We start from the raw sequence: 21,766 nt of genomic DNA on the forward strand, positions 1-21,766 counted from the left end.
TGCTAAAACATTGCCTTCTGGGAAAATCAAGATGTTCCCATCAAAAAAACTCCTATAATATAAAGAAAAAAACCCCAAAAAACAGCATACAGAAATAAATACCCAAACAACAGAAGTAAAAGGGAAATGATGTTAGTATGAGTCACCTGACTGACTCTGTGTCTGGCGTAGATCAGGAGTGTTTCTGGAGCTGCCAGGGCATTTATTCAAAGTTAAAATACTGCTTACAGAAGGAGAATGACACACCATTATTTTCTCTGTGTACAGTTTCTGGAACTTGGATTTTTCTTTAATAATTTCCAGGCCTAAATGGATTACTGATACCTTCTGTGCTGGATTCCCTTCCATTTCATCTCTTATAGTAGACACACCTTGCCCAGATCTGCTGGCAGTTTCTAATCAGAGCTGTGAATGTAAAAAACAATGCCTACACGTGCTGCTCATGGTCTTTAAGCAATAAAATGCAATAAAATCCATCCCCAAAGGCCAGGGTGAGAGGATTTTCCTTTCAGTAAGAATCCAAACCTTTTCCCATCCCATCTGGGGCAGATGGTAGAAGAAAGGTCAGAAAATCATTTAATACAGAGAATGCCTCTCTTTACTCCTCTGATCTCCTACTTTCTCAGATAAAGTGTGGTAGATTTTCTTTATGCCCATTATCTCTATTTCATATCCTAAGGAAGTTTAAAATTAGGAAAGAAATTTCAGGTTTCTGCACAGCACTGCAGGGAGAAGAGATACCCCCCAGAAAATAAAGCAAAAAGCCTGTGGTGATGGAGAGAAAATCTGCAGTAGGTTTGATCCTGTTGCAAAGGTACTTCCTGAGGCCTGTCAATAAAAAAAAAAATCACACTAATAATATTTTTAGAGATTTCTTTCCCCTTTTAATAACTGTTGGGATCTTCCTTTAATAAACCTTGCATCTGGACAAGGGTGCCTGTGGAAAGCTGTGAATTTTCAAGTATTCAGTACTGTGTTTCAAGGCTTACTGAAGGCTCCTTAAACAAGGAAGGAAATTTATATATATGTGGTACAAATACAGTGGTCCTTTGGATACAAATGCCCTCCCTTCCCTCCACACAAACACAAAAATAAAAAAATCAAAGAAATACCTATCACTTTATTGCATCAGTTCAGAGTAATCTTTCTCAAACCCATAACTGAGATATGCTGCAAAAAAATTAATACACTACTTTCTTCATTTGCTTTCCGCTTTGACTGTTGAACACCTTTGCTTCAAAACTTCACTAGCAAACTTCATTTGCTTTCCACTGTGACTGCTTTTCAAGCCAAACCCCAGAGCTGTGGTGCAGTTTGAGTTCAGAGGGTGCTCACTGACATCCCTGGGGTCTCACCTGGCCATGGCTGGAACAAGGAGCTCTGCTCATGAGAGGCCATCAGAGAAGCCCAAGTGAAACCTGGTTGCCTGTGTAGAGCTGGAGGCCTAAATACAGAGCAAGAGGATTTGAAATAAAGTCAGTGAAAAATGTCAAAGCAGCTTCTTGTGGATTTCTTCTTAATTTTTCAATCATAATCAAATTTATGGCACTTGCAAAATTTTGGCTTGTCCTACTGTTGGTCTAGAAAGGGACTGAGAGCAAGAGGATGGGAGAGTTCCCCAAAATTTTGAACACCTTTTCCCCTTATTGTTGTTTCAGATGAGGAAAGGAAAAAGATAGGGTAAAGCAAATAAAAAGCCAATGTTGAAAGATACTTTCTGAACTCCCAAACTGTAAACTAGTTGTTGAAGTCTGTATCTAGACCTTTCTGTGCTCAGAAAAACTGAGGCACAGGCAAAGTTACAAAAGACCTTGTTTGGTTTTTTTTTACATATAAGTTTCCTCGCTTTCCTCTGAGGTTCTTGAACCAGGAAGAATTTCTCTTTTGTAGGCAGTTTCTGGTTCTTTGCTGGTTGGTCTTTCTGCATTTTTAATATCTGTCTTCTCTTTGCCATCTGGTTTGAAGCGTTTCATAATTAAAATAGAGAGTACTATGTACAAAAGACAGCATCCTGCCCGTAGTCCTGCAATGAGGCCAAGATACACATTCCTAGGGGGAAAAAAGGAACAAAATACATTTATATTAATAAAACTTTCCAATTCTGTATGGAACTGAATAGGTTATAAAGAGCAGTTTGACAAAACCCCCTATTGTCAGCCAGGTATTGCTCCACATTTGAAAATAGGAAATAACAGGCAGAAAGCAAATGACCTTGTGATATTTAGCCCCAGACAGGCTCAGACTTGCAGCAGAAGTGTCTGGGGTGTGCTGCCATCCAGCAGACTGTTTTAGGGCTGACAAAAGAGGGGCTGCACCAGCTGGGCCTTTTTGCCTGCTGTCCCTGTCCTTGCCCTGCTCCTCCCTGGCACACTCAGTGCTCCTGGACACAGCTCCCCAACCCTCCCTGCAAGGGGGTTTTGTGAGATTTCTTATACAACAGCAAACAAATAAATGAGGGATGAGGGAGAGAATCTGCAGAGTGCTCCACAGATTTTCAGCACCCCACAAATCCAAAGCGTCACAGAGTTACTCAGTGCACCTATTTCATTATTCAGTGCAGAGTACAACAAAAGAACTAATTCTCATTACTTCACGCAGTACCCAGCAATTTTAGATGTCAGACTGAATAAAAATTATTTGGTTTATTTACCTATGTAAGGTCTAGTCTGGGTTAGGAGTAGTAGACCCTAATCAGACAGCTGGCATGGGGAAAGCCCACCTTGTCCTTGCTGCCCAGATTCCCAAACCCCAGGGAGGATTACCTGAACTCTTTTGTGTCGTACACTCGGCAGGATCCTGATCCCCCACAGCTTTTTGTCCCCCATTTCAAGCAGGTCTCGTCTATCAAGGCACCAAAATAAATAGGGGCTGGCAGTCCTCCTGCAAAGAAAATTCTCATTACATGATCTCAGATATGGAGATCTCATCATTTAATGTCATGCAGAGAAGTCAGGAAGTGAATCTCCAGGTTTTTGAATTATGCCTGCATAGAATGGAACTAAACATCCAGTTCCAGCCTTGAGATGGCAAGATTTACTTAAGTACTTAAAGGGAGTTAAAACAATGGACTTAAAATAATAGCTTAATAATACCCAGCAAGGTAAATGTTAGCAATTCCCTTTAATGGTATTTTTATTAGAAGTTTAACTTCCTCAGTTTAAAGAAGTAATAAAACCAACATTTCTTTTGCAATGCCTGGTGTGGAATTCATATGTCATGCTATGACATATGAATATTTGTGTATATTGATGTATATATTCAGGTCTTGCCATTAAAAGGTGATTAGTGCAGTGCAAAGGGATGAAATTAAGCACTTGCTCCACAGAAACTGGGTAATGATTGTACTATTTATGTAGTACCGAAAGAATTTTTTTTAGACAGACAATAATGTTTTAATATCATCAGTGTGAGGGAGAGTGTGCAATTTTCTCAACTGTCCTGTAAAGTAGAAGATTGGTTCTCTGCAGTGTTCAGATAAAATATGGAGATTGGAAAAGAGATCCAATGACCACTTGGGCTTTTCTGCAAGGCAGAGATTTCAAAATCAGCAAACAAGGGAAGATGAGGCAAGGTTTGATTGGGGCAGGGCAGATTATGTGTCTGAATAATTAAATGATTGTTTATTGCAGATAAACTCAAGAAACAAAATAACAGGCAAAGTACATGGGAGCTTTAAGTGAATAATGGCCAGCAAAAGGGAGGGATATGCAGACTGATGAAGTTGTGTCCACAATTAAAAAAAAGAAGCTCAACAATAAAATGAAATTTCCTTCCTTTCCCTCATTTATTTTCAGTGTAGAGAAAAAATTTGAAGAGATAATCATAATATGTAAATACATAATAATAATGTTTAAATACCAGTTGATCATAATATGTAAATACCAGGAAATCATAATATGTAAATACCAGGAAATATGTAGTAAGCTCTTCCAAACATTTTGAAATGTAAAGTCTTCTTACAAAGAAAAATTTTGGAAAATTTATTTTGTTCCTGTCTGGGGCAAGGGCACTGCAATGGCTACCTCTGGTCTTCCTCTTTGGCTTTTGACTACCCACTTGAAAACCCCAAAGAAATTAAACCTTACCTAGTACTCTACCACCCAACGTTTCTATCCCAACAGCAAAGGATTTCAGGTCTGGCGAAACAGATCTGGAAAGGAAAAAAAAACAGAGTGTTGAGGAAAAGAAAAATGTGTCTACAGCCATGCTGAGAACATCTGCACATGCCCCACTGCAGGAATGCTGTGGCTTACCCAGCACAGCCCTCTGTAACCCTGACTGAGAACATCCAGCAGGGTAAAATTCAGATGTAAAGCCTCCTTCCACAGAACACCCATTGAAATGAATGCAAGAATCTACAGAAACTCATCTTGAACCAAAGGAAAGCAGGTTGGGAATACTTTTGGGAGATGATGCACAGGGACATGGAAGTGAACCCACCAAAATAAGAGAGTTCAGTTAAGCTGACCATTGTGATTCACCCATGAGCAGGAGGATAAAGACACTTCCATGTGACAGGCACAAAACATTGTATTTTCTTCTGAATGTAAAATAGTGCTGCTGCTTTCCAACTGAAGGAATTATTATTTTAAAAATATTCCTCCTATAATTCTGCTTCTGTCAGCTGGCCAAAAAAGTGGGAGTATCAGACTTCTCCTGACACAGAAGATATTGTGAGGCCACAAGGCTTGACAAAGGTACCTGTTTTTCTCTGAATAATGTGAACAGCACTGGCTATTGCTTAGCAATGCATCTCATTTCAAGTCCAATGCTCTGGTAAAAATATCCCTATCCCTGGAATTTAAACCTATCATTCAGGATCAGCATAATGCCCCCCCTTTCATCACCAAAGTATCTACTCAGCATCAAATTAGAATTAAATTTCTGGACAGATATTTTGCTCTGCCTCTGAAAAGAGCTGGATTTCAGAGCACAGGTAAATAAATCCTCAGGGGCACAATTTGATCCCCATGCCACTCCTCACAGCAGGAATGAAATAGTAGATATCAGTTTCTGTTCCTCTTTCCCCAAGCTTTATGGTCAAGGTAAGGTAAAGTATTTCACCTAAACATAATCATGTATGTAGGAGTGCCTCCTAAGGCTAAAATAAATGCACATGCAGTCTGTAATGCTAAAAAATAGGGAAAGGCTTTGGTACAGCTTTCTCTTTGGCATTGTCCCAAAACAGCAGAGGAGTTTCCAAGCCCGAGCCCTTGTCCTTCCACACAGCTGCAATTGTGGAACACCTGAAAGGAGAAGATGAGAAGAATTTATTTATTCAGAATTCAGCTTCAATAAACAACCATTTCATCAGCTGGATTTTTCACTGCCCATACCAGCCAGGCTGTGTAGATGCTGAAAACCCTTCTGTAATCATCTCTGCAGACTGATGGTCACTGATATGCTCCAGCCCCTCTCTGAGCTGCTCCACAGACACAAAGCAGCTGGAGTTCTAGTTTCAGCCATGCCACTGCTAGAACACAAGGTGCTCTGTGTGTGTTTAAAGTGGGTCAAAGCTAAAAAAATCAGATGTGCACTGCTATCCAGCCATTCTGTTCAGGTATCCCATGGAGAAGATGCATAACAGCAAGAAAAAATAGAGGTGTGGACCAAATATGCACCATGCATATAGACCATTAGGTGCTTAAACAGCATTTGGATTGATAATGGGCTTTGGAGTTAGAAGAACACATGGGTTTGAAGGCCAATTTTCCTGAAATGAAGCCGGAATATTGATGGGATGTTTAAATACAAGACTGATAATGTTGCTAGTCTTTTTCAGTATTGTCAGCGAAGACAATTCTGCCTCTGCCAGAAGATATAACCATTGGTACACTCTTGTGCAAACAGTGTTTTCAACAGTCTTGCTCAGGCAGGATTATTTGAAGTCTTGGAAATGGCTTTGCTGCTGATAAAAATGTCTTCCCTATATCTAGTCTATATCTATATATCCCTATATCTACTCCTTTTTAACTTAAAACCATTGCTCCTCATCCTATTGCAGAGCCATCTAAGCTCCTGGATATTTACCATATTCCTCCCTGCCCCAGATGATGATTTGCACCCTGCAAAGCAGGCTGTCATGTATGTGATCCCGTTGTCCCCACAGACAGGGTCCCACTGGTCCACCTTGCAGCTGCACTCAGCATTGCAGCTGGCTGTGTAGGTGTGCTTGCTGGAGGAAAGGTGCTTCATTCTGCAGGACAACAGGAGAAATTATGGAATTATTTAGTGGAACTTACAGTAAAAAAAAACAAGGAAAAAAAAAAAAGAAACCACCACACACCAAAAAAAAGCCAACCAAAAAAAAAAAAAACCCACCAAAAAAGCCCCATATATACATATATATATAAGGGAGTAGGCAGGAAAAACAGGGAGAAAGTGAAGTGATCAAAATGGACATATATCTGCACTGTGAAGCTGTCATATGGACACTAAGATAATTTCAGCTCAAAGTTCTCTTTGGGATTTTAATCAAGCAATAACATTTCTATGGGTTGCCACTGAGAAGGCATGGAAATCAAAAGGCTGGGTGGGAATATTTGGTATTAATTTTGCACATGAAAGTTCACCCCAAGAAGAGGAAAATCATAGCTAGAATCTCGTATCACAGAGACATGGCCCAAGGAAAAAACATAATTTTCTCAGCAGTAGGATATCATACAAAATCCAGGTGATAGAGGTAAGATATAAAAGCTTAAAAAAAGTACATAAAACCAAAACAGCAATTGACTTTTTTCAACTGGATCTAGCCCACTGTATCAGGATACTCTGAGCACATGTCAGCAGTGCTCAGTTTCCTAAAAATCATCCTTGCTGTGAGCTCAAATGCAAGGTAAAAATGTTCAAAACTTGCCTTTTTTCCCTCCTTCTCCCTTCCCTCAGCAAGAGCACACATGATGTGGCCTACATTTCCCCTAAGTCTCTTAGTGGGGAAGATAACTGAGGGATTTAGTCCTCATTGGGCTGTTGTCTTCAAAATATAAATTATGAAATAGGTAAAACACTAAATGGGTCACTTAACCAGAAACAACCACAGAAACAGAATTTGGCATGTGCCAAATCCTCCAGACTTAGTTCTCCTGGAGAAACTGCAAATGCTCTTTCAATATATTCTCTCTTGCTGTTGGTGCTTATTTTTTATTCACTCTGTGGCATCAGAGGTTGCACTCAACCAGTTAAAATCTATAAATATATAATATATATTATATATTATATATATGTGTGTGTCTATGTATATAATATTGTATATAAATATGTATATATGTATATATATAATATAAACAATAAACAACTTCTATAATAAACAACTATGCTAAAATAAGAACAAAGAAGCTGAGAAACCAAATACCAAAATCACAAGAACTAAGTAACAAACAACTATGAAACTCCTAAACTGCAACCAATCACAAATGCTAAGAAATGGAAACAAAAAAAAGAAAAGAAAAAAAAAATCAAAAAGTATATACTTAATGGTTTATAAAATCTATAAAATATATATAATGTAAACAATAAACAACTTCCACTTAATCATATTAGTCAATTATACAAGAGTCCTGCATTTCCCACAATAGCTTAAATTAAAGCTTTGAAATAGAATAAAGAAATGTAATTTGCCTGTAATAAATGTCAAATTTTTCAGCAATTTGCTGGAATATATAGGTATATTGTCAGAAACAGGGAATTTAGGAAAAAGATAATTTAGGAAAAATAAATATCCAGTTGAAACAAATTCGGAAAATAAAATTGGTATATTTTAACCATCCCCAGATTTAGGCAAGACTTCAGACTGCCAATTCTGTCTCAAAATCTGGGATTTTTTTCTGTGCACCACCCCAAAGAAGCAGCTGTGACAAATGTGACAAACCACCCTGTAGCAATGTATCTGAACAGTCAGGCCTCGGTGTGCACCAGCCACACCACTTGCAACTGCTCTTACCAGAATTTTCTCAGGGCACTATAGAATTCATCCAAGTTACTACAACATAAGCTATGCTAAAATTAGAATGAAGAAGCTGAGAAACCAAATACCAAAATCACAGGAACTAAGTAACAAAATTCTATGAAACACCTAAACGATAACCAATCACAAATGCTAAGAAATGGAAACAAAAAAAAAATCAAGAAGTATATAGTTAAAATATATATATGTACTTAATATATATAACTTATATATATTTATTTTATATATATATAAGTATACTTAATATATATAACACAAACAATAAACAACTTCTACTTAATTATATTAGTCAATTATACAAGAGTTCTAAATTTCTGACAACACCTTAAATTAAAGCTTTGAAATAGAATAAAGAAATGTAATTTGCCTGTAATAAATGTCAAATTTTTCAGAAATTTGCTGGAATATATAGGCACATTGTCAGAAACAGAGAATTTAGGAAAAAGAGAATTTTGGAAAAAAATAAATATCCAGTTTAAACGTATTTGGAAAATAAAATTGGGATATTTTCCCCATCCCCAGCTCTAGGCATGACTTCAGACTGCCATTCTGCCTCAGAAGGTGGGATTTTTCCTGTGCAGCACCCCGGAGAAGCAGCAGCCCCAGGTGAGGGGTACAGACCCAGCGTAGGGCGCGGTCAGCCCGGCCACCTGCAGCACCTCACAGCTGCACGTGAAGTACAGCAGGTTCAGCAGATACGCCACCACGAAGGTGATGCAGGCAAACTTGGCCATTTCAGTTATGTGGAGCTTGAATTTCTTGATCAGGAAGCCTCCCAGAAACATGCCCAGGATTGTGACGGGTAGAAGTATCACACCTGCAAAGAGACAGTAAAAAAAAATGTTAACTGCTCTCACTTGCATTGACTCTTTTAGAATAAATTTCTAAAATAAGTAGGTATATTTTATTCTATTTCTAGGATAAATAGGTATCAGATACCTACTTCTGGGCTGATTCTTTGAGATTCTAATATTTATATTACCTTCTAGTAATTTTACATCCCCATTTTCTTTCACAAATCATGTTATGACTTTAGAAAGCTCAACTCCTCAATATTCATTTTCACTATATTGTGGTTTGTATGTAAATATAACAAAACCTGTACAAGTGCCTATTAGAAACTGGAGTCAATGATAATGTCTTAGCTCATAAACTTCATATAAAATAAAACATAAAACTTTATGAAAGTTACAAAAAAGTCTCCAAAATAGAACATAAAGAAATTTGAAGTTCTGCTCTGGATTCCGTTTTGATCTGAGTGAATAATGAGATGATTTGCATTTAGATCTAATCTGCTCAGTATTTCACAAACACCAGCCCTTACTTGCTAAACAGAGAGGTTTGACAAGGTGTTATTGGCAGGGGTTTGCCTTTCTCTGGTTTTACTGTTGGTTGGTTTGCTTGGTCATTTCTGTAAAATTTTCTCAGCATTCAGGAAAAAAAAAATAGGATAAAGAAGGTTCTTCCCACATTTGTAGCTGACTGAGGCATTGTGTCTTCAGGTTAAAACAATTCAATATCAGTTCTGCAATGACCTCACATAGCCTGGTTTTCCTTCCAGATTATGAGACTATATCAATCACTGAAAGATTAATATAATTTCAGCATTCTTTTTTTTTGTAGACCGCTACAAAAATGTCAGCAGTTCTGAAGGAACTGCTAAATAGAAAAGCAGATTTGAAATTAATGAAGTTACTCAAACTTTTATATTTTGGTTTCTTATTGCTTATAAAATTTGGATTTGTAATCAAGATGACATTTATACCAATATGTTATTCTGAAAACAAAAAAACCCCACACATTTCATTAAACAGTTTAACATTTTTTTTCTATTAGTTTTTACTTAGTTGCAGCTGATATCTGATGTGTGGTTTTCAGTCATGGAAACAGACACAGCCCAAATCTCACTATGAAAAAAACTTCTACCCTGTTGTAATAATCCTCTAGATCACTGAATTAGGAGCACTAGGATAATTAACACTGAAATTAACATCCATTTTCAAAATACAGTAAGAAAATTAGGAAACCACTACGTGCTTTCTTTTTAACAAAAAAAAGTTCACATAAGCTCCTTCTAAAACAGAAGTCAAGATAACGAATAAAAGCTTCCTTTTTGACACTGGAATTTGAAATAAAGCAGGTACCTACCAATTAGAAAGATGGCTTTTGCCACTGACACATTGAATTGCTGCTCCATAAACTTTGTCTCATAGGTTATTATCCCAACAAGGGAATTGTACTGCAGAATAGTGAGGAAGATGAACACCACAAAAATTGGGTTTCCAAACAGCTTCCTGAGTGCTGGCAAGAAATCTGCAACAGAGAGGCGTATGCTGTACACCCTGCTAAACACAGAGAGGAGTTGTTTTGGCATCCTTTAGATAGTGAAATTAACTTTGGTTTAATTGCTAGCTGCTTGCAGGTTATAATTCTGTGCTTATCATAGCACATGATTGCCGAGGTGAGAGTTCTCATTGCCAACACGTGCCTGACTGGAGGAGCAGCCCAGGATGCTGAGCTGGGAATCAGGATCCTGGATTATCTGGTGTGTGGGGTAGGGCTCCTCAGGCTCACAGCACACCTCCTCCTCCTGCACCGAGCATTGACACCCTCCACCAAGAGTAAAATGTGGTTCCCAAAGCAGCAGCCTTCACCAGCCACACAAGGACCCCACAAGAGGGTGATGTTTAGAGAACAGAAGCACCTGGTCCCAAAAAAAGAAATCATTTCTGGGACCCTTTGTTAGAATATTAAAATCCATTAAAATAAAGTGGACATAAACACCTGCATTTAGACTGTATTCTGGCTCTGGCACAGCTGCCTAAAAGGTGAGAGTTCAAAACACATCTGGTGTGCACATATATACAAACAAACCTTGGGTCTAATACTAAAAATATAAAATTAAAAGCAATGGCTGGTTGGATCTGGTGTTTCCTATGAGATGAATTCAGCATCCCTGAGCTCAAACACAGGAACTACAAATCCTGTGGAGTCCCTCTAACATCTAAGGTAGCCACAAGGAGCTCCATGTTTCCTTGCCAAACAGTTGCCTCAGTTTCCTTGCCAATCCCAGCCTGCCCACTATGGATTGCTCATTAATGAGGATGGGATGTTTTCCCCTCTCCCTCTCCATAACCATGGGATTGTAGCTGTAATACATCACCACACAACTACAAACTAAGGATCTCTGCTGCTCAGGGAAACGGCACAAGTTTTACCCAGCTGTCTGACATCAGGAGAGGACTGAAACTCACCCTTAACATGTAATTGTAAGAGCACAAACTAATGACATTTTTGTTGGTTGTTTCCACTGCAGAAACCTGCATTTTGCTGGTTATGTGAGTCCATGGTCAGCCCACAACAAATCCATGAGACAGAATTCATATGCAAATATTTGGGCAATAATATTTCACCTTTTACTGCCTCTGAGAACTTTAACTGTGGCTGAGCTGGGGGGTCTATTTTACAGGGATCTCCTTGAACAGACAAGTGACTAATCTTCAAGTTTTCATTCTGTCCTTCTTTTGGTAAGGAATAGGGCAGAAACCAGAAAGGCAATGAAGCAATGAAGTTGACAGCTCCACAGATAAGCAATCCAAGCCACCAGGCACCAACCCAACGGGTGTCCTTAGGATTTATGCTGATGGCATCTATAAAACACAGAAAGACAGGAAAATGGGGTAAACATTATGCAGAGCGATTATTATAGATTATTATACATTACTGTATGTCCTCATATATATAAGTTAAAAAATAGAACAGAGGTCATCTACATCCCATAAGAAGAATGAAATGCAGCTTGTTTCAAATAATAGAATCATGGAATAGTTTATGTTGGAAGGGACCTTTAAGATCATCTTGTCCCACCCCCTGCTATGGGCAGGGACAATTCCACTGTCCCAGGTTGCTCAGAGCCCCATCCAACCTGGCCTTGGACACTCCCAGGGATGGGACAACCACAGCTGCTCTGGATAAATTGTGAATGACCAATCCCTGAAGGGAATTACTTCCATGCAGTCAAAAATAAATATGTACATTTAGACCCTCGGTGGCATTTCCTTGCCACAATCCTCCAATACTCTCTGGGGGAATGAGCAAAAGGACCTTTACCACAAAAAAACCCCAAAGTTTCAATTTCCCAGAGTGCCCTCCTTCTCCATCCCCAAACTCTACAGTTTTCCCCCAAAATTCCTCAATTTTTTTCTTGGTATTAGAAACTTTTAAGTGATTTGAACAACAACATGAGTTTTGAGATGAATCCTTGCTGGATGCTTTTTAAGAGAACAACTAAGTGTTGAAGTGCCCATGAGCCTTTCCCTGTTCTCTCAACATGGGGATTGCCTTTTATTCAACAAATCCTTTGTTCTCAGCTGCACAGCAAAGGTGTAGCAAGTGTGTGTGCAAGCATTAAAAAAAACAGTGGCTTTTTTCAAGGGCTATTCCAACCGCCCTACAACACCGGGTGTTAAAACCTCGATTTTTGAGCAGGAAAAGCTCTCCAGAGAGGTTGTGAGTGATCCCTCCCTGAGGAGAATCAGTCCTATGCAGTAAAAAATAAATATGTACATTTAGGCCCGGAGTGGCATTTCCTTGCCACAATCCTCCAATACTCTCTGGGGAAATGAGCAAAAGGAACTTTATCACAAAAAAAACCCCCTTCCCTTTCTCAATTTCCCAGAGTGCCCTCCTTCTCCATCCCCAAACTCTACAGTTTTTCCTCAATTTTTCCCTGGGATTAGAGACTTTTAAGTTTGAACAACAGATTTGAACAACAACATGAGTTTTGAGATGAATCCTTGCTGCATGCTTTTTAAGAGAACATACATTTTGCTAAGTGTAGAAAGTGTCCATGAGCCTTTCCCTGTTCTCTCAACATGGGGATTGCCTTTTATTCAACAAATCCTTTGTTCTCAGTTGCACAGCAAGGGTGTAACAAGTGTGTGTGCAAGCATTAAAAAAAAAAAAAACAGTGGGCTTTTTTCAAGGGCTATTCCAACCGCGCTACAACACCGGGTGTTAAAACCTCGATTTTTGAGCAGGAAAAGCTCTCCAGAGAGCCCCTGTTTTTGGGGCAGTGAGCTGGGAAGGTGTTTCTTGGCACAGAGGTTCCTACACCCAGACAGCTCCTGGCTGGCTGTGCCACCCCATCGGGGGTGGCCGTGGTGCCTCACCGATGTCCACGACGCCGACGTCAACCCAGAGGCTGGCACAGAAGGAGCCCAGCAGGAAGCCCAGCGTCGGCCCAAACATGCCCGAGGATCTCACCAGGCCTGCAGGATAAGGGAGACTGAGCAAAAAATCTGCATGGCCAAGGCAGGCCTTCCTCTCTGAGGGCGAGGAAAGGAGAGAGGAAGGAGCAGGCCATTACGGAATGTCCTGAGGTGCAAGCTGCCCTAAGCACAGCTGTGGTGGAGAGCAGAAGGTGGGATGCCCCTAGAAGAAAATGATTAAACTATGAATGCTGCCAGAAATCCACACTGCATTTTGCTGACTGGATGTGTAAATAAAGCACAATTTGGTTTTGGTTGCCACTAGTGGCAATCAACATAAAATGTCTTCTAAATAATTCAAGCATAGGTTCTCACGCTCCCTCGCCACATTGTGTTCTGTTGAAATTTAGTTGTGAGCAGGTGACAGGATCAAACTACAACTCAGTAATTTGGATTCCTGAATTCTAGAGCAGAACTGACACCTTAAAGTTGCAGAAGACTTCATTCCATTAGAAAATAAGGAATTATTTGCCAAATGCCTGTAAGTTCTTGCCCACACCCAGCACTGTGCTCTGTAAATCCTGCTGTGTTCTACTGCAGAGATTTTCCTCCAGAGAGAGTTGGTTTTGCAAAATCTCTCCTGAATGTAGTGACTGCTCAGTTTATCACCCAGAACTTCTGTAATAAATTGTTACATCTTAACAAATATGCCAAATTTTCTGTTCCTTCCCATGGCAACTATAATATTATTGCTGTCGCCACACTCCGCCAAAATTATTTTAGTTCATTCTATTAAGAAATAGAATGTCTCTGCCTCAAAATAACTTATGTTCTTACTCAACAAAACATTAAAGGACAAAGCAAAAAGGAGAGACAAAGCTGAGACTTCGTGTTCAGGGTAAAACAACAAGATTAATGCTCAAAATTCATCCACAAGCCTTGACTGACTTTTTATTATAGGACAATTATTTTTGTTGTTTGCATTTTACAAAAACACTGAGTAAAAATTGATTCAGCCAGATGATGAAAAATAAGATACAGAAAAGAATTAAATTTAGCCAAGAAAAGAAAGTTCTGTTCTATGGAAAAGACTGTTTCAACTTTCACTTTTTTTACAAAGTGATTCAGTCCACCAAAATGGAATAAGTGACTGAAAACTGCTATTCTGAATGTAAAAATGAAATATTTTATAAACTGTAAACTAAATACTTTATTTCCGTGGTGTAAATGAATTTCCATTTTCATTGAATCCATGTTTACATTATCTTTTTGATCTCCCTTGCCTGTCTCAATCTTTCCCACATTAAATTCTGACAAGGAAAAAATTCAGCTAAACTTTTTAAAATACCCTTAATCAGAAGCTCAGAGGTGATTACAAATATTTGGGATAACTGCTGAGTGGAATGCCTGTTTTTGACAGCTAACTCCACAACACTTCTCTTCAACCTGCAGATTTCCTCATTCCCAAGTGAAGACATTGGCTATGGCCTTACCCTGTAGCATCACATGCTGAGCTCTTCCTGAAACTGTGTCCTACTGTCTGTCTGACCAGCTCAGTTTCACCAAATTGACTTCAGGCCACACAAACATCCCCTGCTACCAAATCAGTTTGCCAACAAATCAATTAGCTTGGGTGTAAGTCTCTCTGTCTTGGGCAATAGGTTATGAGCCGTCAAAACAAGATCAAAGCCCCAATTAGAGAGGATTTGTTACAACACCCTGGAGAGGTGGTGTTTTTCCTTCAGCAAAGAGTGACTTTAAAAAGCTTTCAACTGGAAGTGTGCTGCATGTGAAATACAAAAAGTCAAGTAAGAGCTCCTGAAACACAATCACATTGCTGTAATTAATTGTGACTTCATTACAGATCCTCACGTTAAGGATCATTCCCTTATCTGTGAAATAGTGATTAGGAAGAATGTGGTTCTCTGAAGATGGGGTACCAAAGCTGATATGCCAGATATGATTTTGCACTTTGGGGAAATGAGTATTTGATTATGCTTCTCTTCATCACAGAAGCTCCTCTGGGAAAGCAAAAAGGCCATCCCAGAGCTATCCCTAGAAAATAAATGAGACCTCTTTTGCGCTGCTTGGGGCTTTTTTTTGTTTCTGTACAGCTCAAAGTTACCCAGATAATTTTTTTGTTGAGTATTTTCTTGACTATAGAAATGTTAGAGAACAGAATGTCTAGCCTAAAAATTATTAATTTGTACATTACCTATGTAAAATGCTGAGTTTTCTTCTTTAGAGAAATCATCAATATATGAAACTCCCAGAGGCATAATTGGTGCTTCCCCAATTCCACGCAGAAGGTTTCCCACCAGCACAAAAAGCCACAGATAGGAATTTGTTGTTTTCTCACATCCTGCAGGCCATAAACATTTATACTCCTGTGAACATAATTCTGACAATGATTTAGAGCAGCAGTAAAATAACATAAAATATGGGGATTAACAATCATTATAGGGTGGGTTTAATATATAAATATAATAGATAAACAATAATATCATGGTCTCTAGCAGGGGTTTTACTGCTTTCCAGTAAAAAAGGGTGTCCAACAGGGACAAGCAGACGAGAATCAAATATCAGAGTTTTATCTTACCAGCATTTATCACTGTGCTGAGTGTTTCTGTAGCATCTGTGGCTGGAGGGCCCTCAGACCCTGGGGAGCAAGCTGACACACTCGTGGAGGAGTTGTCCACGCTAACAGTTATCCTTTCATAATTGTAACTGGAAAACAACTGTGTGAAATACAACTGACACATGAAGGACTTTGCTCTGCAGGAAGCATGTCTGAGCCCCGTGTTCACACATGTTCATTCCTGTCTCACACACACAAAGTGGAGGGGAGGCCCATTCCCAGGGCTTGGCTTAAAAAAAAAAATTTGGTATCTTCATGCCATTTTCAAATGCTCTGATGATTCTAACCCCACTATTTTCCAGAGATAAAGAGCAACTAATCTGCTCCCAGAGATCATTCTTTAGACTGCAGGACAGAGGCAGAGCTCATCCACATCTGTGTTTTTCCATAATAGCACCTCTTTCTTACCTTTGTGGCAGATGCAACGATACCAAAGGTATGACCTGCATCTGACAATTATGTGTTGTAGCTTAAATGTGAATGGGGTATTTAGATATTTCATTCTCCCCAAGTTTAGATTAAAATCTTCAGCATTTTAAAGAGCCTATCATGAGTAGCCACCATGGAGAAAGAAACCTTTTCCATCAAGATCTAATTACAATTCACTTAAATATAGAAAAGGAAAACACAGTTTTAAAAAATTTCTATTTCTAATTATATTTATATTTATATCCATCCCAGGTGAAAAATTCAACCCTCTTTATCCTTAGTTATGCATAAGTTCTGTAGAAATCTCAGGTTTCTCTCCTGCTTACCTGTAGCAAGAGGTAAGCTTTCCTAAGAGAGGAAATCAGAAAGGCAATATTTAAAAATCCACCCATCTTCCTGTTGGAATAGCTGGAAGAAACCACTACTGTCAAGGTTTTAACTCAGGTGTATGCTTTGAAAACCACTTTGGATGATCAAGTTCCATCAGTGCATAACATGAAAATCTCCATATTTACCGTCCCATTAGGAACTGAGGCATCACTGACTTTCTATTTCTAATTATATTTATATTTATATCCATCCCAGGTGAAAAATTCAACCCTCTTTATCCTTAGTTATGCATAAGTTCTGTAGAAATCTCAGGTTTCTCTCCTGCTTACCTGTAGCAAGAGGTAAGCTTTCCTAAGAGAGGAAATCAGAAAGGCAATATTTAAAAATCCACCCATCTTCCTGTTGGAATAGCTGGAAGAAACCACTACTGTCAAGGTTTTAACTCAGGTGTATGCTTTGAAAACCACTTTGGATGATCAAGTTCCATCAGTGCATAACATGAAAATCTCCATATTTACCGTCCCATTAGGAACTGAGGCATCACTGACAAAAAAGCTCCTACAGACATGATGAGACACCCAACAGCAATTATTTTTGGCCTGTGAACTCTTGGTCCAAGGTAGCTCACCAACACCATCACCATTAAGTTACCTGCATCAACAGGAGAGAGAGCAAGCACAAAAAATAGGTTTTTTGGGAGTGAAACTGTGCTAAGAAGCACTTATCCACTTTCAAAATACATATACCTATCTCAAAGCTGCCATCAATAATGCCAACAATCGATGATGAGATTTCAAATCTCCTTTCAATCTGACTGGACATGCTCTTCATGTAGCTTCCAGAAAATCCTTTGGCAAAAAAGGAAAAAGCTAGAGCTCCAAGAAATATCTGAAGAGAGAAAATAATTGAGTTTGCAAAGTGACATTTTTTGCTTTACAGCTGGATGCCTGAGCAACCCACTCGAGAAGAACAAAAATCATAAGCTTTGCTTTCTAATTCTCTGTGAGTAGAATCTTCCTATTGTTGTCATTAAAACAGAATTTACTTTCTTTATCAGGGTGGCCTCAATTTTACTTCAAAGAGAACAAAAATTGACATTCTGGTATGCACCTTCTAACTTTCTAGAACATATTGGTCCAGCTGTTTCCTTCCTTAGGAAAAACTTGCAGCATAATGTTGCTTTTTCTGGCACTTATATCACATACTCATATCTGGTACTTATATCTTATCACCTCTCCTTCTCCTGTTCTAAAACACCTTAATAAAAATATATATCTGCAACTACCACTGTGACTATAGCACACTTTTAAATTAATTGTTGGTAAAATATGACCTCATTTTTCAACTTCTGAGTGCATTTATTGACTTCTGTGTGCTTGGAATCACAACCATAGAATAAGAATGGTTTGGGTTGGAAGGGACCTTAAAGATCATCCAGTCCCACCCCCTGCCATGGGCAGAGACACCTTCCACCAGACCAGGTTGCTCAGATCCCCATCCAACCTGGCCTTGGACTCTTCCAGGGATGGGACATCCACAGATTCTGTGGGCAGCCTGTGCCAGGGTATCCCCACCCTCACAATGAAGATTTTCTCCCTAATATCCCATCTAAACCCACTCTCTGTCAGTTTGAAGCCATTCCCTCTTTCAATATTCTCTCTTCATCTTTCTTGTTGGCTCCTTCAGGTCCTGGAAGGCCACAAGGAGGTGAGCCCTGAACCTTCTCTTCTCCAGTCCCAATTCTCCAGCCTTTCCTCCCAGCAGAGCTGCTCCATCCCTCTGTGTGCCTCCTCTGGGCTGGCTCCAGCAGCTCCAGCTGCTCCTGTGCTGGGGCCCCAGAGCTGGGGCAGCTCTGCAGGTGGAGTTTCAGCAGAGCAGGGCAGAATCCCCTCGCCCCCCTGCTGCCCAAATCCCTTCCATCCCCCTATGGATGCAGCCCAGACCATTTTTCCCACCACACATAGCAGCCAGCAGTGCCATACATAACTGAATTTTGATAAGATTTCAAATGGCAATTCAGTGTTCCATAGAAAATATGTGGTGAGGGCTCTTCCCTACCTTTAGCTTTGAACAATTATGGCACACAGTCTTGGCAGGAGCTGCACTGCCATCACTGTCCTGGAAGAGTGATTTTTCTTTAAGCTGGCCAGCAGTGATTGGTCTGTCCATGGTTTTCCTTCTCCAGGTCTGAATATAGGTCTTCCTGTTTGAAAAATATAGCCAAGTTTAACTATTATTGCCACAAGAATTGCATGTTCCGATGTTTTTCAGACATACTCAGTGGTGAGACACTGCTTGAGATATCTGCACGTTGACATCTTTTCTCATCTTTGAACACTCATTAAAGAGTGCTCAAAGTAACCACTGCAATTAATTAAGGACTGGTGCATCTGATTTGTGACATCTGTTTTCTAAAAGGCTCCAGGACTTTCTTGGACAGATGGAAAAGTTATGGATAACTTACTGAAGATTTTTAGAAATCTTTGTGGAAAAGGAAAGTGCCCAGGCAGCTGAAGGCTGGGACAGTTTGTCAGAAAAACATCTTCACCACGCTTGAGCCAATCCTTTCTGAGATATACATTTTTGATCACTGTTCCAGAATAAATGGACCTTTGGTGCAATCCGATAGGTTTCTGCTATTATATTTCTGAGATTTTCTTAGTGAACTCTACCATTTTTCTCAGTGAACTCTACCATTCAGCTAGCATTTGAATGAGTAACATTATTTATTGGATAAATCTTTGTAGAATCAGACCACAAATGATGACAGAGGAGAAAATAGGGTGAGCAGTATAGTAGGTAAAGATCTATTAAGGGGAAAGAGAGCACTGATCAAAAGAAACAAATAATGACTATCTGTAAGCCCACAAGCCTTTACAAGTTCCTGCAGGACAGATGATAAATGTAGATATTTTAATAAGACTGATAAAGTTTTAAGTCTAAAAGTTGGTTCTGATTCAAGGAGTCACCTTAGCTATGTTGGCTGGTATAGATTAAGATGATCAGGGGAAAGCAGCTAATACTGAGACATCTGGAATGATAAGTAAAAAAAAAATATCATTCCAAGCTTGTCTGTTGGAAAACTGGTGCAATAGTACCAAAATCAACCAGTCATCTCCTATACTAGAGGAATATACATCAAGAAACTGGCCTGTATAATTTTCCCCCAAGACCCTGGAATCTCAAATATGCCATGCTGTTTCAGTCACACAGGAGCTTTCCAGTTTTCCCTCCTGAGGGACCTGAAGCCAGCTGACCCAGGAGTGGAGCCCACCCAAGTGCTGTGGGGGATTTTTGACACCAGGGTTGTGGGGACGTGGCAGGGTCCCAGGATAATGCACAGGGACGAGGGACAAGGCAGGGTCCCAGGATAACCCACAGGGAGGAGGCAGGGTCCCAGGATAACCCACAGGGACATGGCAGGGTCCCAGGATAACGCACAGGGACGGGGCAGGGTCCCAGGACACCCCACAAACATCACCAGGTTCCTCTGAGGAGTTCATCTGTCCCAAGCAAGATTCCCAGAGCTACCTGGGTTCCCTGGGAAATGTTCACCTATGCCAGAAAGGACAACACGCTCAGAAACCCCACAATCCCCCAGAAGCTACTCCTAACCACTAAAAATAGGCACTAATGCCTCATAAAGAGATATAAAGCCTCACAAGGACTCTGACTTGATTTTTGTAAATTTTAGTTCCAAATCCTGCTCCGGTAGGAGGGGACTGTGCAAAGCAAACATGTATATTTCAGACAAAGCCCCATATGACATTTCCAAAGGGACCTAACCTTCCTTAGACCATCTTCAGCAACTTCTAAATAAAAAGAATAACATTTCAAAAGTAAGCTATAGATAAATAAAGTATGGTGAAGTCAGACTTACCCCAGTCTTTATAGGATAGGAGCTGAAAGACAGAGTTCTCTAAAGCAAATACATTCTTTATTGATTTGTATTTTGCTGATGATTAACTTTGTGCAACATCTGACTCTGGTAAATAAACAGGATCTCAATCAGTGACGTGGTTTTCTTTTCAATCTATCAAATTTTAAATATAAAATGTTATTTATGGTGCCAGACTAATAATCTACCTGAAACTCACAGAAAATGTTAACTTGTAGAAACAGTTCTCTTACCTAATTGAACTGTACCTAATTGAGCAATTACATTTTCGATAACCACTCTATGAGAATCTGAACTTTGGTAAACCAGTGAATCATTGACACCAGTGGTATTTAAAATTAAGCAAAAAAAATTATAAAAGATTTAATTTATGAATTACGGTCAATGGATAATTTTTCTACAGAGGGATAAAATACCCTGCTCCCGACGGGAGCAACAGCACTTATCCTTTTAAAATAATTGAATTTGCAGAATTGTACCTTTGCACTTTACATAAATCTTTCAAGTTGAATGACAACGAGACGTGCAGAAAGGCTGCACTAGGAGCTCACAAGTGAACAAACAAACAAAGTAACTCCAAAAGGAAGGGAGCAGGGAGGGAGGGACAGAGAGAGCACTCACTTACTGTGTGTCAGAGCGGTGTCAGGCTGTTCCTCTGCCGTGCCCCAGGCTCCAGGCTGGGAGCCAGCGCAGCGTCACGGCCAAAGCTGTGACACAGCCTGCTCCCAGAAGTGGAGCACCTCACCACATGGCTCTTAAACCTTGGATTTCCTTCTTATGGTGATTGCAAAACTGCCCCCAGTCAGCGGTACCGGAGCAGTGCAGAAGGAGGCAGGTCTGGTGCTGTCCCTGCTTTGGCAGCCTACCTGCCCGCAGTGCCAGCCTCTCCTGGCTGGAACAACTTGTTTTCTTCCCTCTTTTTTTTTTTCTTTTTTTTTTTTTTTTTTTCCTTCCCTGATGTCTAAACATTGGAGCTGCATCAAGCACCTCTCAAAGGGAGCTCCCCACCATCCACCCAACAAGCATGGAGTGGCTCAGCTTTTCCAAGCACCTGCAGCCTCCCAGCTTTCACTCTTGGTGCCTTGGAGCAGGGTCACACAAACACCAAGGGATGGCTGAGCTCCTGGGGGGGCACGAACAGCTCATGGACATCGGCCAGTTTTGGGTTTGAGCCCTCTGTGCCCCAGCCCCAATGCAGAGGTTTGCATGCAGAGCCTTGATTATCTTCTTCTGCACAAAAGTACACTAAGGGATTTGCTAAATACTAAATGAACTCAATTATTTATGAGTTATGGAAT

General features: G+C 39.9%; 1 protein-coding gene across 6 annotated transcripts; it reads right to left on the bottom strand.

Annotated features, from left to right (window-relative positions):
• Positions 1 to 705: 705 nt before the first annotated feature.
• Positions 706 to 21,251, bottom strand: LOC120497135 (solute carrier organic anion transporter family member 1C1-like). 6 transcript variants are annotated; one of them, XR_005626438.1, is made up of 17 exons: positions 21,094 to 21,251; positions 20,451 to 20,603; positions 18,629 to 18,773; positions 17,317 to 17,458; positions 17,089 to 17,221; positions 15,773 to 15,900; positions 15,389 to 15,535; positions 13,135 to 13,233; positions 11,377 to 11,613; positions 10,112 to 10,276; positions 8,585 to 8,780; positions 6,031 to 6,196; positions 5,065 to 5,246; positions 4,086 to 4,150; positions 2,763 to 2,880; positions 1,356 to 2,049; positions 706 to 828 (listed from the first exon to the last, which is right to left on the bottom strand). XR_005626438.1 is itself a non-coding variant. In XM_039698261.1 (17 exons), the coding sequence occupies exons 4-17, from the start codon at positions 18,737 to 18,739 to the stop codon at positions 1,827 to 1,829; spliced, it is 2,112 nt and encodes a 703-aa protein (XP_039554195.1). In that variant the 5' UTR covers positions 18,740 to 18,773; positions 19,540 to 19,601; positions 20,451 to 20,603; positions 21,094 to 21,251; the 3' UTR covers positions 1,101 to 1,826. The 6 variants fall into 6 exon arrangements, 5 of the variants coding, with proteins under 5 accessions (XP_039554195.1, XP_039554196.1, XP_039554194.1 ...); XM_039698261.1 differs by lacking the exon at positions 706 to 828 and adding an exon at positions 19,540 to 19,601 and having other exon boundaries at positions 1,101 to 2,049; XM_039698262.1 differs by lacking the exon at positions 706 to 828 and having other exon boundaries at positions 1,101 to 2,049; positions 20,451 to 20,555.
• Between the last annotated feature and the right edge of the window lie 515 nt (positions 21,252 to 21,766).

Source organism: Passer montanus, unplaced genomic scaffold (genome assembly GCF_014805655.1).
Source record: "Passer montanus isolate IOZ18808 unplaced genomic scaffold, ASM1480565v1 scaffold122, whole genome shotgun sequence".
Taxonomy (NCBI): domain Eukaryota; kingdom Metazoa; phylum Chordata; class Aves; order Passeriformes; family Passeridae; genus Passer; species Passer montanus.